The following is a 12,572-nucleotide window of genomic DNA, read 5'->3' on the forward strand; positions in this document are numbered from 1 at the left end:
CGAGGCATGTGTCATCTGCATGAACAAACTTGTGAGACCCAGTATATGGCAGGTCATTTGAATATAAGTTGAAAAATGTCGGAGATAATATTGCTACTTGTGGGAGGCCATCCTTTTGGTGCCGCCAAGCACTTTTTCTATCACTGATACGCACATGGAAATGGCGATTTCTCAAAAACAGAGCCATTGCACATACTAACCAACTTGGCATAGTTCTAGACAATTTCATCAAAAGGCCCATGGGCCAAACCATACCTATGCCATGGTCAGGTCAAGGAAAACTGACACCAGTCTTCAGCTTATGTTGGAATCCATTTTTGATGGAAGTTGTAAGTGCCAGCACTTGATCACATGTACTACAACTGCGGCAGAAACCAGCTTGCTCTGGTGCCAGTATGCTTCCACAGGTGGAAAATCATTAAGTACAGTACACGCTGCTGGTTGTGTGTGATTGGCATACGACGTGACCTAGCACTGGTCTGGGCAGTAGTCTCAATTCCAACGCGCTGAATGGAAGATACCGTGCCGCTTAGGGTCATGGACCAATGCGAGATCATTATTTGTTGCCAACTCCAACAGTTGTTCGCTGTTTTGGGTCTGCAGTCATATAACCTCATTCGCTATGATGACTATTAAAGTTGCCAACGTTCACTACCGGATGCTTAAGGTTTGGGAGAACTTGTGGACCCCATGTAGAAGCATTTCAAAGGATATGGCAAACCATATTTTATTTTTGTCTTCCATTTTTATTAGCAGCTTCGATCAGTCAGTTACAATACATGGAAATACTAAATATCATATGGATACTTGTCAGTGGCTGTGATTTCTGGTACTATACATATTCTGCATTTTAATGACTTTTTTGTTTGCATTCATCAGATTAGAAGCTATCCAGTTATACAGGCTTCATACCATCCTGAATTAATTCAAACATGAAAACAAGGGCTGCAGAGCAAAACGATACCTACTGTATATACCTAACTCAGCAGTATCCCAAACTAGCGTAGTTTTCTCATTAAAGCCTGGGCTACAGTAGGTTTGAGGGAATGGGGAATAAACAGGTCAGTGCTAACTGAACCTGCAAAGTATTAAGCTAGTTTTGGAAGGCTTGTGTTGTTTTCCGCATTCTCCTCTTGGTACAGATTCCATATTGCAGTATAGTCTGTATATTTAATAGGCCAGACTCTGAGCTTGATCAGACTCTACAGCAGGCAGTGGAGTTACTCTGGATTTATACTGAGGTGTTACTGACAGCAGAATCTGGCCCATAGTTTCTGCAGATAGCTTTTCCGTCACCAGGGGTTTCCAAAATACTGATTCCATTCTGTAATTCAAGGAAAAGGGAGTTTCCACTGACAGGTTAGCTAATTCTTGGCAGCAATTATGAGACAGGACTACAAGCAGATGTCCTCGTACTGGGTTATGAGGAGTAGGCGAAGCTAAGTAGTGAGTAAAAACCTCTTCCAAGGGAGCAGTGGGGAGAGATTAGGGCAGGGCCTGCCAAAATCTTGCATCATGGACATGTTCTCCCAAGGTGAAGAAATGTTACTCATTGCTCATACGTGTAACAGCACAGACAGACAGATTGCTATACACGCGACACCTGCAGGGGGTTCTGTACCTTCTAAAGAATGTTTTAATCTATATTACTTTAATTGACTTTGATAAGGAAAACTTTCTAACATATCCAACCTGTTTGCCTAGGTTCAAATATTACAGCATCTAAATCCATTTTCGTTGATCCTTGAAATACTTTTCCAGAACCCATGGATGCCAGTAGAAAGACCACCATTGATTTGAATGGGCTTTGGTTCAGACTCTTCCATCCTGTTAGTAAACAGGGTGGAAAGTGGGTGGTACGTACATACATAATATCTTCCTATTCCAGAATATATGATTTATTTGGAGCTGTTGCAAAGTGCCATTTTTCTTCCTCTGAGCAAGTTCAATGTCTCATTTGCACAAGGTCGGAAATTGGGAGATAGTCTGGGTAATTTGTCTGACCACATCAGTGTTGAGCAATTTGAGCCGTTTGAAGTTTAGAATAACTGTAACATCACTGTAATATTTCATTCTCATTGTCAAGTATTTGCAAAGTGCAAACAAAGGGCTTGGTGCTGTACATAGTACACATTGACTGTGCAGGGCTGCCCAATATCATGCATCTCTCAGGACATGTATCTGACAGTCCAGTCACGCATTCCCGCAGGGCAGCCTTGAGCTCACGCGTTTGGATATGCTGCAGGGGGCTACAGGCATTTGCCTGTCGTTCTGCCTGATGGAACAGGGCCAAGAAGGAGCAGCCAGGAAGAGAAGCTGGGAAGGGCGACAGCACAAGAGGGAGGCCTGATACTGGCCTCAGGTTGCCCTCAGTACAAACCAAGCTAAGCTACCCCATCCCCAGCAAAATTCCCTTCCCCATCCCCCCACTGCTCCCAGGGAGCCCCGGAACCTTCTATTCCCCACCACCACCTCTGCCAGGTGCCCCCACCCAGGAGCCACAACACCTTCTATCCCCCAGCCTCCAGAGCTCCCAGATCACTCTATCCTACCCTGCAACAAGCAGCACAAGCACCTCTTACCTCCCCCGGGGGGTTCCCTGTCCCAGGGGCCCAGCACTCTGCTCTGCTGCAGAACCAATCCTCACAGCACCCCCCCTCCCCATGCTTCCCACTCAGATTTTGCTGCCCCCACCCAGCTTCCAGCCAGAGCTGCCAAATTCTGTTCCAGGCTATGCCCTGAGTTTATAGCTACATGCAAATTATTTGCTATTAGGAACATTCACTCTTAAAATAATTTGTATAATATATCACACCTGGAGCAGGACAGAACCTGGCAGTTCAGAGCTGTGATGTGTTTCAGTTAAGCAAGTGTATAGGCCTGTAGGGGGCTGCAGGGAGAGCAATTTGTTGTTAAATTCCTTTAAAAAATGAAATGTGTCTTCCGAATGTGACGGGCTGTTGGCTCACTCGATTTGTCAAGTGAGCATATTTGCTATGGAGGTGACTGAGAGATGAGAAATGTTGAGCCCCAGGCTGCCTTTTTTCTTTAGCACTTTTCAGGGAAGAACTGTGCTCTGAGTGAAGGCCAGAGGATTGTGTCATCACTGAGAATATTGATAACACTTGCTGTGAACTCTGTGGGAATCACGCACTTCCTAATGACTTCCAACAATCTTGGGAATGGAAGGCCGGATCCTTGGCCCTGATGAGTGGCACAAACCAGCACTAAAGCTGACTTGCGTGGCCAGCTGGGGAGTCCCCTGACATAAGAAAATCTCAAGGTGGCATAAAGCCTGCTTTGGTTAGCTTTATGCCATCTCTCCTCACTGCCGTTGGCACAGGGGATTACTGGAATGCTTCAATGACCCATGGCTGTAAGTCAGAAAAGCCCTGAGGAACAAGGGAATTCACAGGTGGCATCCTGCCATTTTGCCCCACTTAAGGCTGTGCTGTTTGGATTAGTAAGGGAGAGCCACGTTGTGTCTGGATACGCGTTTATGGGATGTTCTGTTTAGATCCTGATTCTGTTTGCTTTCTGCTTTCAACAGCATGGTACCATCCTCCTGTCTATGCACTGGTCTGGAAGCTCAGGAACACCCCCTAACCCCCCACCCTCCCGATCTTGCACCACTAAAGTTAATGAGAGCTTTGCCATTTCAGCATAGAGCGTCTTCACCAGATGCTCTACAGTGGCACAGCTGCATCTAGTGTAGACTAGCCCTTAGAAATGGGAGCAGACAGGGCTTTGGAAGGTGTGATCCAATTTGCATGCATCAGGACTGAAAGAAAAGGATTGAGTTTGATCCTTGTTCATTGAAATTTGCTATATGGCCCCAACAGTTAGGCTCACTAGAGCACACTGAAGTAGTATTTAGGGGGATACTTTGTAGTTACTACAAATTACTTGTAGTATCTGAACAATATGTTAAAGACTAAGGCCTCAATTGTATAGCAAATTTCACCCTCAACTGAAATGCCTTTGCTTTTGTAAAACAGTAATAATAATAAACCTCAACCCTCTTTTATGTAACTTAGAATTTGCATCTAAAATGGCCTATTTAAATATTTCTCAATAAAGATACAACAATTTTTATATATCTAGATAACATTATCTATCTATCCCAAATGTTCCAATAACTATGTGCTACTATATATGAAAAAGAAGCAGCACAGAGTATAGAATGGGACTCAAATAACAATGCTTTGTATTAAATATAACATCTGGCTAACATCCCAGAAACATGTGCACCCATATTAGATTAAAAGATTTCCTGGATGGGTTTTATTTATGATGATGATGATGCTTATTTATTATTAAAGGGCTGATAACATGCTGAAGGCAAGATACTTGTGTGATGCTTCCCAGGGGTACGAGTTGCCGGGCATCTCACTACCGCATCTGCCCTTAGCACGAGGAAGCCTTGTCTGTGCTTGGCGTGGATCAGCTTCCCAACACCGCCATCAACTCAAACACTCCCCTTTAGTCTTTGCAGGCCCCACTGCTACTCTGCAGAAGTAGCAATAGTCACTCGCCAAACCTTGAGCCCTCCAATCTCCCTGGAGTGTCCAGCCCAACGTCCACTGGACACTTGCAGTATACACAGATTCATTGTTTCCAAAGAAACAGTACGTGCCAGCTTACCAGATCTACCTTGGATCACCGCTCTGCTTAATGCACAGCAATTAGCTATGTTTATAATTAGGGACCTACCACATTCACGGCCATGAAAAACACATCACTGGCCGTGAAATCTGGGCTCCCCACCCCCCCGTGAAATCTGGTCTTTTGTGTGCTTTTACCCTATACTATACAGATTTCATGGGGGAGACCAGCGTTTCTCAAATTGAGGTTTTGCAGGGGGGGGTCACAAGGTTATTTTATGGGGGTCACGGTATTGCAACCCTTACATCTGGGCGGCCGGATAGCAGTGGCTGTTGGCCAGGTGCCCAGCTCTGAAGGCAGCACCCTGCCAGCATCAGCACAGAAGTCAGGGTGGCAATACCATACCATGCCATCCTGACTTCTGCGCTGCTGCTAGCAGCTGCTCTGCCAGTAGCAGCACAGAAGTAAAGGTAGCAGTACCGCAACTCCCCCTAGAGTAACCTTGTGGACACCCCCCCTCCAACTCCTTTATGGGTCAGGACCCCTACAATTATAACACCATGAAATTTCAGATTTAAATAGCTGCAATCATGAAATTTATGATTTTTAAAATCCTATGTCTGTGAAATTGACCAAAATGGACCGTGAATTTGGTAGGGCCCTATTTATAATGAAATTAAGTATAAGTTTATTTAACAAAGTACAGAGACTGAGGTAGTAGCAAGTAGAAGTAGTGGAAAGAAATGGTTACATATAAAACAAAATCATAACGCTCATCCTAAAGCTTAGACTTAATTACACTAAGCTATTCTCGTGTGTTAGAGCAATGCTCACCCAAAATCCTTGCAGCGCTTTACAAGCAGGCTTGGCTGTAATCCTCCTTTCATGAGACGGACAACCTGTCAGCTTGTCTCCTAGGTGAAGGATGACCGAGTGAGTTTCTTTGCCCCCAGGATGTACCAGTCCCATCTTTTGTCTACTTCCATAAACAGGACACTCCACCTGCTGTATTTGTTTCTTCCTGTAGATTTTCTCTTTTGTAGATTTTGCAGCTTTTTGACTGGCACCTGGCTCAGTTTGCAAATAGGCCTCCACTGTGAGGCAGACAATACACAAATGATCAGACAGGGATATAAGTGTCTGCTACCTCCTACCTGAAAGGAATATGTCCAAGGTATGTCACCTTTTGGTGACCTCCCTTATTCTAAGACCTTAAGAACATAATTTTCAGTGTAGATACATAACTCCTTAAATATTATCCCTACATACATTTTGCAATGGTTATGGTAACCAGTGAGCTACAGGCTCTCAGGAGAGACCTTTCATGCCACTTTTTGGTGAGTAATCATGCAGATATCTGACCCAGGAGATCCCTGTAAAACCCTATCCAAGCTCTGTGCTTTCTGCTAGTTGGCACCAGGGCTTCCCTGGGTCACAGCTAGATGTCAAAATCTGTTTAATATTAGAGAATGGAAGGGCAGGATAACGTGTTTTTTCAAGCCTCCCTGCATAATCACATTTCAATATCCTCAGCATAAAATCATCTTATTGCTAGTGCCCAGAAAATGTAAACAGTTTGGTATGAGAGCAAAGATCATAGGAGGTTGGCAGATAACAGTTCTTTAGGGGGAGGGGAGCAGTCGTTTTATATTTAGTAGCTAAGCATAATAATAACAACTGTATTACCACGAGATATTATCAGCCAGAGTACAATATAACCATAGTTATACTGTGCCATATCTTTTTAATTTTAGTTTTAGTTAAATATTTGTTCACGGAGGGTTCAGATTTACAGTTATGGAGACAGAAGGCCTCTGATTACCTGCAGAGCTGGGAAGCGGCAGTACAGGCAGCCCCACCAATGTTGTCTCAACTCTTTTCTGGAGAGACCCCCTCTACTGATGAGAGGGTAGTTCAGTCTTCTTACCCATTTCATCCTTGATCCCTTTGCTGAGATTGCCAACAAAAGGCATGACCCAAAGCTTACTGAAGTCAGTTGAAAGACATTAATTAACTTCAGTGGATCAGGCCCAAAGTAATCCACTTTTGCAAACTGATTTGAAATTACGTCCACTGTGATCTGGACTGAAACCACCAATTTATTTCCCATAAGCCACCAAATGGCCATTTGAGGGTCATACTGTTCAGCTAGTCCTGACTTGGGCTGGGTTTGTCCTGGTGACCTAAGGAAGGCAGAGGAGCCCATTATTAGTCCTCTGTTAACCGTCCAACACCCCAGGGCTCTTCTAGTGGTCTGGAGACATAAAGATGAAAGCAGCCTACAATATTTTTTAGACAGTAACTATTTCTTTTATTCAAAACAGCTCTTGATAGTGTACATCAGTCTCGAATGACCCAAATGATCTGCAGGCCCTGGATATTTTATGCGAAAAATATTTTACAAGAAACTTTTCATGCTGCAAAGGGCGTGCTGCATTTTCACTGTTGTTCCTGTGTTACATTGATGGAGACTGTGAGCATGATATTGGAGCTATGAATTCGATTGCACAAAACGGCTCTTCTGTAGGGAGCTGGCTGCTTATTCAACATTGAGATCAGTAGGCTATAATTAGCCCTCTCTTGGAGGGTATTTATCTTCCATTTTGATGCAGTCCCCCAGGCAACAAATTTAGAGGACAAAATTCATTGGCCTGTAGCATCAGGGTGTAATCTCAAGGGACGGTTAGTAGCTAAGGATGACTAGGTTTCATAGATATGTTTGCAATACCTTCTTTCCAGTTGCATCATTTTCAACGTAACTAGTATCAGCTGGGACTTTACAGGCAAAAGACTGTGTCTCTGAACAGCACATTGAGATCTAAAATATCCTTTTCAGTTCCTTTGAAATTACAATAAGGAATACTCAAGAAGGCCCCTCAGGTTTACAGGAGGTTTTAGGTTCCATTCCTTTAACATTTTAAACACTGTTAACTATGGTAGCGTATGCATTTCCTTGGGTAGCTGTATTGGTGGATGGACTATATTGGTACTGTAGTCTGTGATTCTGGTAGTAAAATCTTTCAGTGCATTGGAATTTTTTGAGGTGAGCAATACATTTCTGGATTTTGGGGGAAGCACTGGGGAGCTTGGACAAAATTCAGGAGCCAGTCAAAAGAATTGTTTTGGGATCATGTGACTGGAAAAAAATCCCATGAAAGAGATCTGAGGAAGGCCAGATGAATGGTACTGGGTCAGGGAAGAGGGATTATGGGAAATAATTTGTAACGGGAAGGAGAGTGTGAATAAGGAGAGGCCAAATAGCTGAGTGAGATAGGGCGTTGCAGGTTGGGATTGTGCTGGCAGGAGTGGAGAAGAGACATGGGCAATTTGGTGGAATTGATTAAAAACTGGCTAACTCAGTGGTTCTCAAACTTTTGTACTGGTGACCCCTTTCACGTAGCCAGCCTCTGAGTGTGACCCCTCCTTATAAATTTAAAACATTTTTATGTATATTTAACACCATTATAAATGCTGGAGGCAAAGTGGGGTTTGGGGTAGAGGTTGACAGCTCGTGATCCCTCCCATGCAGGGCCGGCTCCAGGCACCAGCTAAAGAAGCAGGTGCTTGGGGCTGCCAATATCAAGGGGAGGCATTCCGGCCGCTATTGGGGCAGCACGTCTGGGTCTTCGGCGGTAATTTGGCGGCGGGTCCCTCTGGGAGCGAAGGACCTGCCGCCAAATTGCCGCCGAAAAGTGGAACGGTGCGATCGCGCTGCCCCGTTGTTGTTTTTTTGCCGCTTGGGACGGCAGAAAACCTGGAGCCGGCCCTGCCCCCATGTAATACTTCATGACCCCTTAGGGGTCCTGACCCCCAGTTTGAGAACCCCTGGGCTAACTGCTAGATCTAAAAAACCAAAACACCCTCTAAATGGGGGATACCTGTCCACTGGGAACATTTCTAGTAGGATCCCACAGGGATCTTTTAATGGCCCACTGTTATTCCATATGTCTATTAGTGGTCTGGGAAGGAACTATAAAATCATTGCTGGCAAAGTTTACAGATGACAAAAACTGGTGGAATGGCAACTAATGATAAGGACAGGTCAGTTCTACAGAGCAAGTTTGATGGCATGGTAAGCTAGGCTTATTTGAAGTATATATATTTTAATACAACTATATGCATGAACGTTAGGTCACACTGAATGTAGATCAGACTCACAGAATGGGGGATTATATTTTGGTAAGCAGCAACACATAAAAGATTTAAGAGTACTTGTAGATCGCCAGCTGAACATGGGCTCACAGAGCAATGTGATCACTGGGCATAGAAGTAGGGGAATAAGAAGTGGTATGGAGATTTTACTACCATGGTATATAGCCTTAGTGAGACCATTACTGCAATACTGTGTCTAGTCATCATGGCCACGCTTCAAAAAGGACATTGACAAATTGGAAAGAGAGCAGAAATGAGCTACAAGAATGATTTGAGCATGCCTAATAGACAAAAGAAGCTCAATGTATTTAGCTTAAAAGAGGATGGTTAAGGGATGATCATAATCTATAAGTAACTCCCTGGGGAGAAGATTTCTGACACTAGATGGCTCTTTCATATAACAGACAAAGGCATAACAAGATCCAATGGTTGGAAGCTGAGGCTAGACAAATTTAGACTAAAAGTAAAGCACAACTTTTTAACAGTGAGGTTAATTAACCATTGAAACAAGTTATCTAGGAATGTGGTGGATTCTTCATCCCTTGATGTCTTTAAGGTTGGATATTTTTCTCAAAGATATACTGTAGTTAAACCAGGAATTATGGGCTTGACCCAATTATGGGCTGAAATTCTATGGCCTGTGTTTATGCAGAAGGTGAGACTATAATGGTCCCTTCTGTCCTTAGCAACTAGGACATAAAATCTGGCCAAACTTTTCAAAAGTGACTGGTGATTTTGAGTGCCCAGCTTGACACCTTAGAGGGGCCTGCTTTTCAGAAAGTGCTGAACACACACCCTCTGCTCAGGGATCTCAAGTTAGGCACCCAATATCACCAGTCAGTTTTGAAAATCTTGGCCTCTTAGGGTATGTCTACCCAGCCTGTGACAGCAAACCTCCCAGCCCGGGCGGACAGACTCGGGCTAGCAGGACTCGCACTAGCACTCTGAAACTAGTTGTGTAAGCACTGAAGTTGCCGCTCAGGCTCTGAAGCCTAGGAAGGGGACGGAGGGGGCTTCAGAGCCAGAGCTCCAACCCAAGCCACAATTTCAGAGCGCTGTCTACACAGCTCTTTTTGGAGTGCTAATGTGCTGGAACAATTTGTCTAGTGGAGGCACAGAGCCATTGAACCAGACTGTAAACGCTGTATATGATGGAAACCACTTCAAGCCGGGGGTGTGGCAGCACCCCTAGTTCCAGCACCTATGCTAGTGTGAGCCCTGCTAGCCCAAGACTGGGAGGCTTGGTTCCACAGGCTCTGCAGACATACCCTGAGTAGTATCACAATGTCTAGGGTTTTTATTTTCCTAAATCTCAGAATCCTATAACAAAGTTTGTTTATCACTTTTTTTGTGGTAATGAATCCTTCCGTTTTAGATATGTTTTGTTCCCTAAATCCTTTGGTTGAAGCTTCCGACTGCATTAACCTTGCCCATTTTTTTGCCCAAAATATTGCCTGGTGATGTATGTATGCTTTTTGCTTTTTTCCAGATGACGGGTTAACTGGAATTCCACCAGACGTTTTGAAGAACCCCCCAACAGATCAGCAGATTAACAAACTTGCCAGGAGCCTGGGGCCTGAGTGGGAGCATATTGTACTGTACCTGGGCTTGTCACAGAATGACATCTATAGATGTAAAGTCAATCACCCTCACACTGTGCAGTCACAGATTGTGGCTGCGTTTGTCCTTTGGAGACAGCGTTTTGGAATCAAAGCCACAATCCAAAGTCTGCACACCAGTCTGATGGCCGGAGAAGTGGATCCTTCTGTGATCCAGCATATGCTTGAGTGAAGTCTTGTTATCGATTGGTGGCTCTTGAGTTTTTTGCTAAATAAAATACACTGGATTCACTGAATCACGTATCAGTGTTCTGATGTCTCTTAATTTGAAATTGAGGAAATGGCAGACAAGCAGCTTGGTAATTTTATTACTCTGTGCTTCCTTGTAGCTTTCAGTTCTCTGTGGGAGGTTTTGACGTCTCTTATTATTACATGTATGCCAGATTATTTTTTAACAGGCTTTAAGAAATTATCGCTCTTTTTGTTCACTCTTATACTTCTTCCAATGTTATGTAGTTAAGAAGGCGTTGACGCTTAAAGTTTGCTAGAGTCTTTGCAAGCAGTGAGCCACATCCTGAGAGGTGCTGAGCTAATAGTAATGGGAGGTTGTTGGGCACAGTGTCTCCCTTAGGACTTTGTCCATTGTTATTGTACTATTTAAGAATACTCTAAGGCAGGGGTGGGCAAACTACGGCCTGATCCGGCCTGCCAGCCATTTTAATCCGGCCCTCGAGCTGCCGCTGGGGAGTGGGGTCTGAGACTTGTCCCACTCCAGCACTCCAGCTGTGGAGCAGGGTAGGGGGCCACTCCGCGCGGCTCCCAGAAGCAGCGGAATGGCCTCTCTCCGGCTCCTACACGTAGGGGCAGCCAGGGGGCTCTGCTCCGCACGCTGCCCCCGCACCAAGCATCACCCCCGCAGCTCCCATTGGCCAGGAACTGCAGCCAATGGGAGCTGCAGGGGACCAGACAGCGGACCAGTCAGCGCGCAGCAGAGCTGCCTGGTTGCACCTCTGCATAGGAGCCAGAGGGGGGACATGCTGCTGCTTCAGGGAGCCGCTTGAGGTAAACGCTGCCCGGAGCCTGCACCCCTGAGTCTCCCCCCGAGCCCCAACCCCCTGCCCCAGCCTTGACCCCCCTCCCACCCTCCGAACCCCTCAATCCCAGCCCAGAGCACTCTCCTGCACCCCAAACTCCTCATCCTGTGCCCCACCCCAGAGCGTGCACCCCCAGCTGGAGCCCTCACCCCCACCCCCGCATCCCAGCCCCCCTACTCCAGGCCAGAAACTTCTCCCGCCTCCTGAACTCTTCATTTCTGTCCCCACCATGGAGACCCCACCCCCAGCCAGAACCCTCACCTCCTCCCACGCCCCAACCCCAATTTCATTAGCAGTCATGGCCCACCATACAATTTCTCTACCCAGATGTGGCCCTCAGGCCAAAAAGTTTGCCCACCCCTGCTCTAAGGAGTTATGGCAAGGAGCAGGATGCTGTGATAGCATGTATCTCTTGAAGAGCAGGACAGCTGGGGATCCTTTTCAAGGTATAAAATAAGTAAGAGGATAGGCAGGATCTAGTGAAGGAAAGTTCTGTGGACATGGAAGTGAAGTGCCTGGTAGCGGATGTTGGTTTCTCTCTTCTGTGACTCATAAACAAGGATATGATCTTGTATCCCTAGAATCTTTGCAGTTCTTATGCTCTAGGATCCAGATGAGCCTGCCTCTCAAGTGCAATTTTACTCTTAGCTAGCTGCTCTCAAAGCCAGAGGGGAAACGGCCTACCAGAATGGCCTCTCTAATTTTACAATAAGCCCAGCCAGAGGGGTGGTTTAATGGTCTAAGCAGCAGGTTTGCAGTCTCTAGATTCTCTTGCATCACAGGTTTGAATGTCAGCAAGAATAACTTTTAACCTTTCTTTCCCACCACAGTAGATAAATGGAATTGCATGAAGTTCAGTGGATGGGATGCTTCTGGATGAGACTTTAAAACTGAGCTCCTGCATCTGTGTTGTCACATGGGTCTACCCTAGGAGGATGACAAAGCCCTGGCTGGGATGATTTAGTTGGGGTTGGTCCTGCTTTGAGCAGGGGGTTGGACTAGATGAACTCCTGAGGTCTCGGCCAACCCTAATCTTCTATGATTCTATGATGACAGTCTGTGTGATGCCACTAGCTGGCAAGCTACCTCAAATCTGAGATGGCAAGAAGCAGTCTGGGAACTACTGGTGCCAAGAGACAGAGGCTGCCATTGCTGACTGGGG

General features: G+C 45.5%; 1 protein-coding gene across 5 annotated transcripts in view; it reads left to right on the plus strand.

Annotated features, from left to right (window-relative positions):
- Positions 1-10,631, plus strand: part of CRADD (CASP2 and RIPK1 domain containing adaptor with death domain) — a 99,331-nt gene extending 88,700 nt beyond the window's left edge. For 3 of the 5 annotated variants that reach the window (XM_044980934.1, XM_044980939.1, XM_044980957.1), the window contains exon 4: positions 10,247-10,630. In XM_044980934.1, coding sequence (XP_044836869.1) covers positions 10,247-10,548 — 302 coding nt within the window. In that variant the 3' untranslated portion in view covers positions 10,549-10,630. Of the gene's footprint in view, positions 1-10,246 lie in introns of all 5 variants that reach the window. The other 2 variants (XM_044980949.1, XM_044980966.1) reach the window with 2 other exon arrangements.
- Positions 10,632-12,572: the final 1,941 nt, after the last annotated feature.

Source organism: Mauremys mutica, chromosome 1 (assembly GCF_020497125.1).
Source record: "Mauremys mutica isolate MM-2020 ecotype Southern chromosome 1, ASM2049712v1, whole genome shotgun sequence".
Taxonomy (NCBI): domain Eukaryota; kingdom Metazoa; phylum Chordata; order Testudines; family Geoemydidae; genus Mauremys; species Mauremys mutica.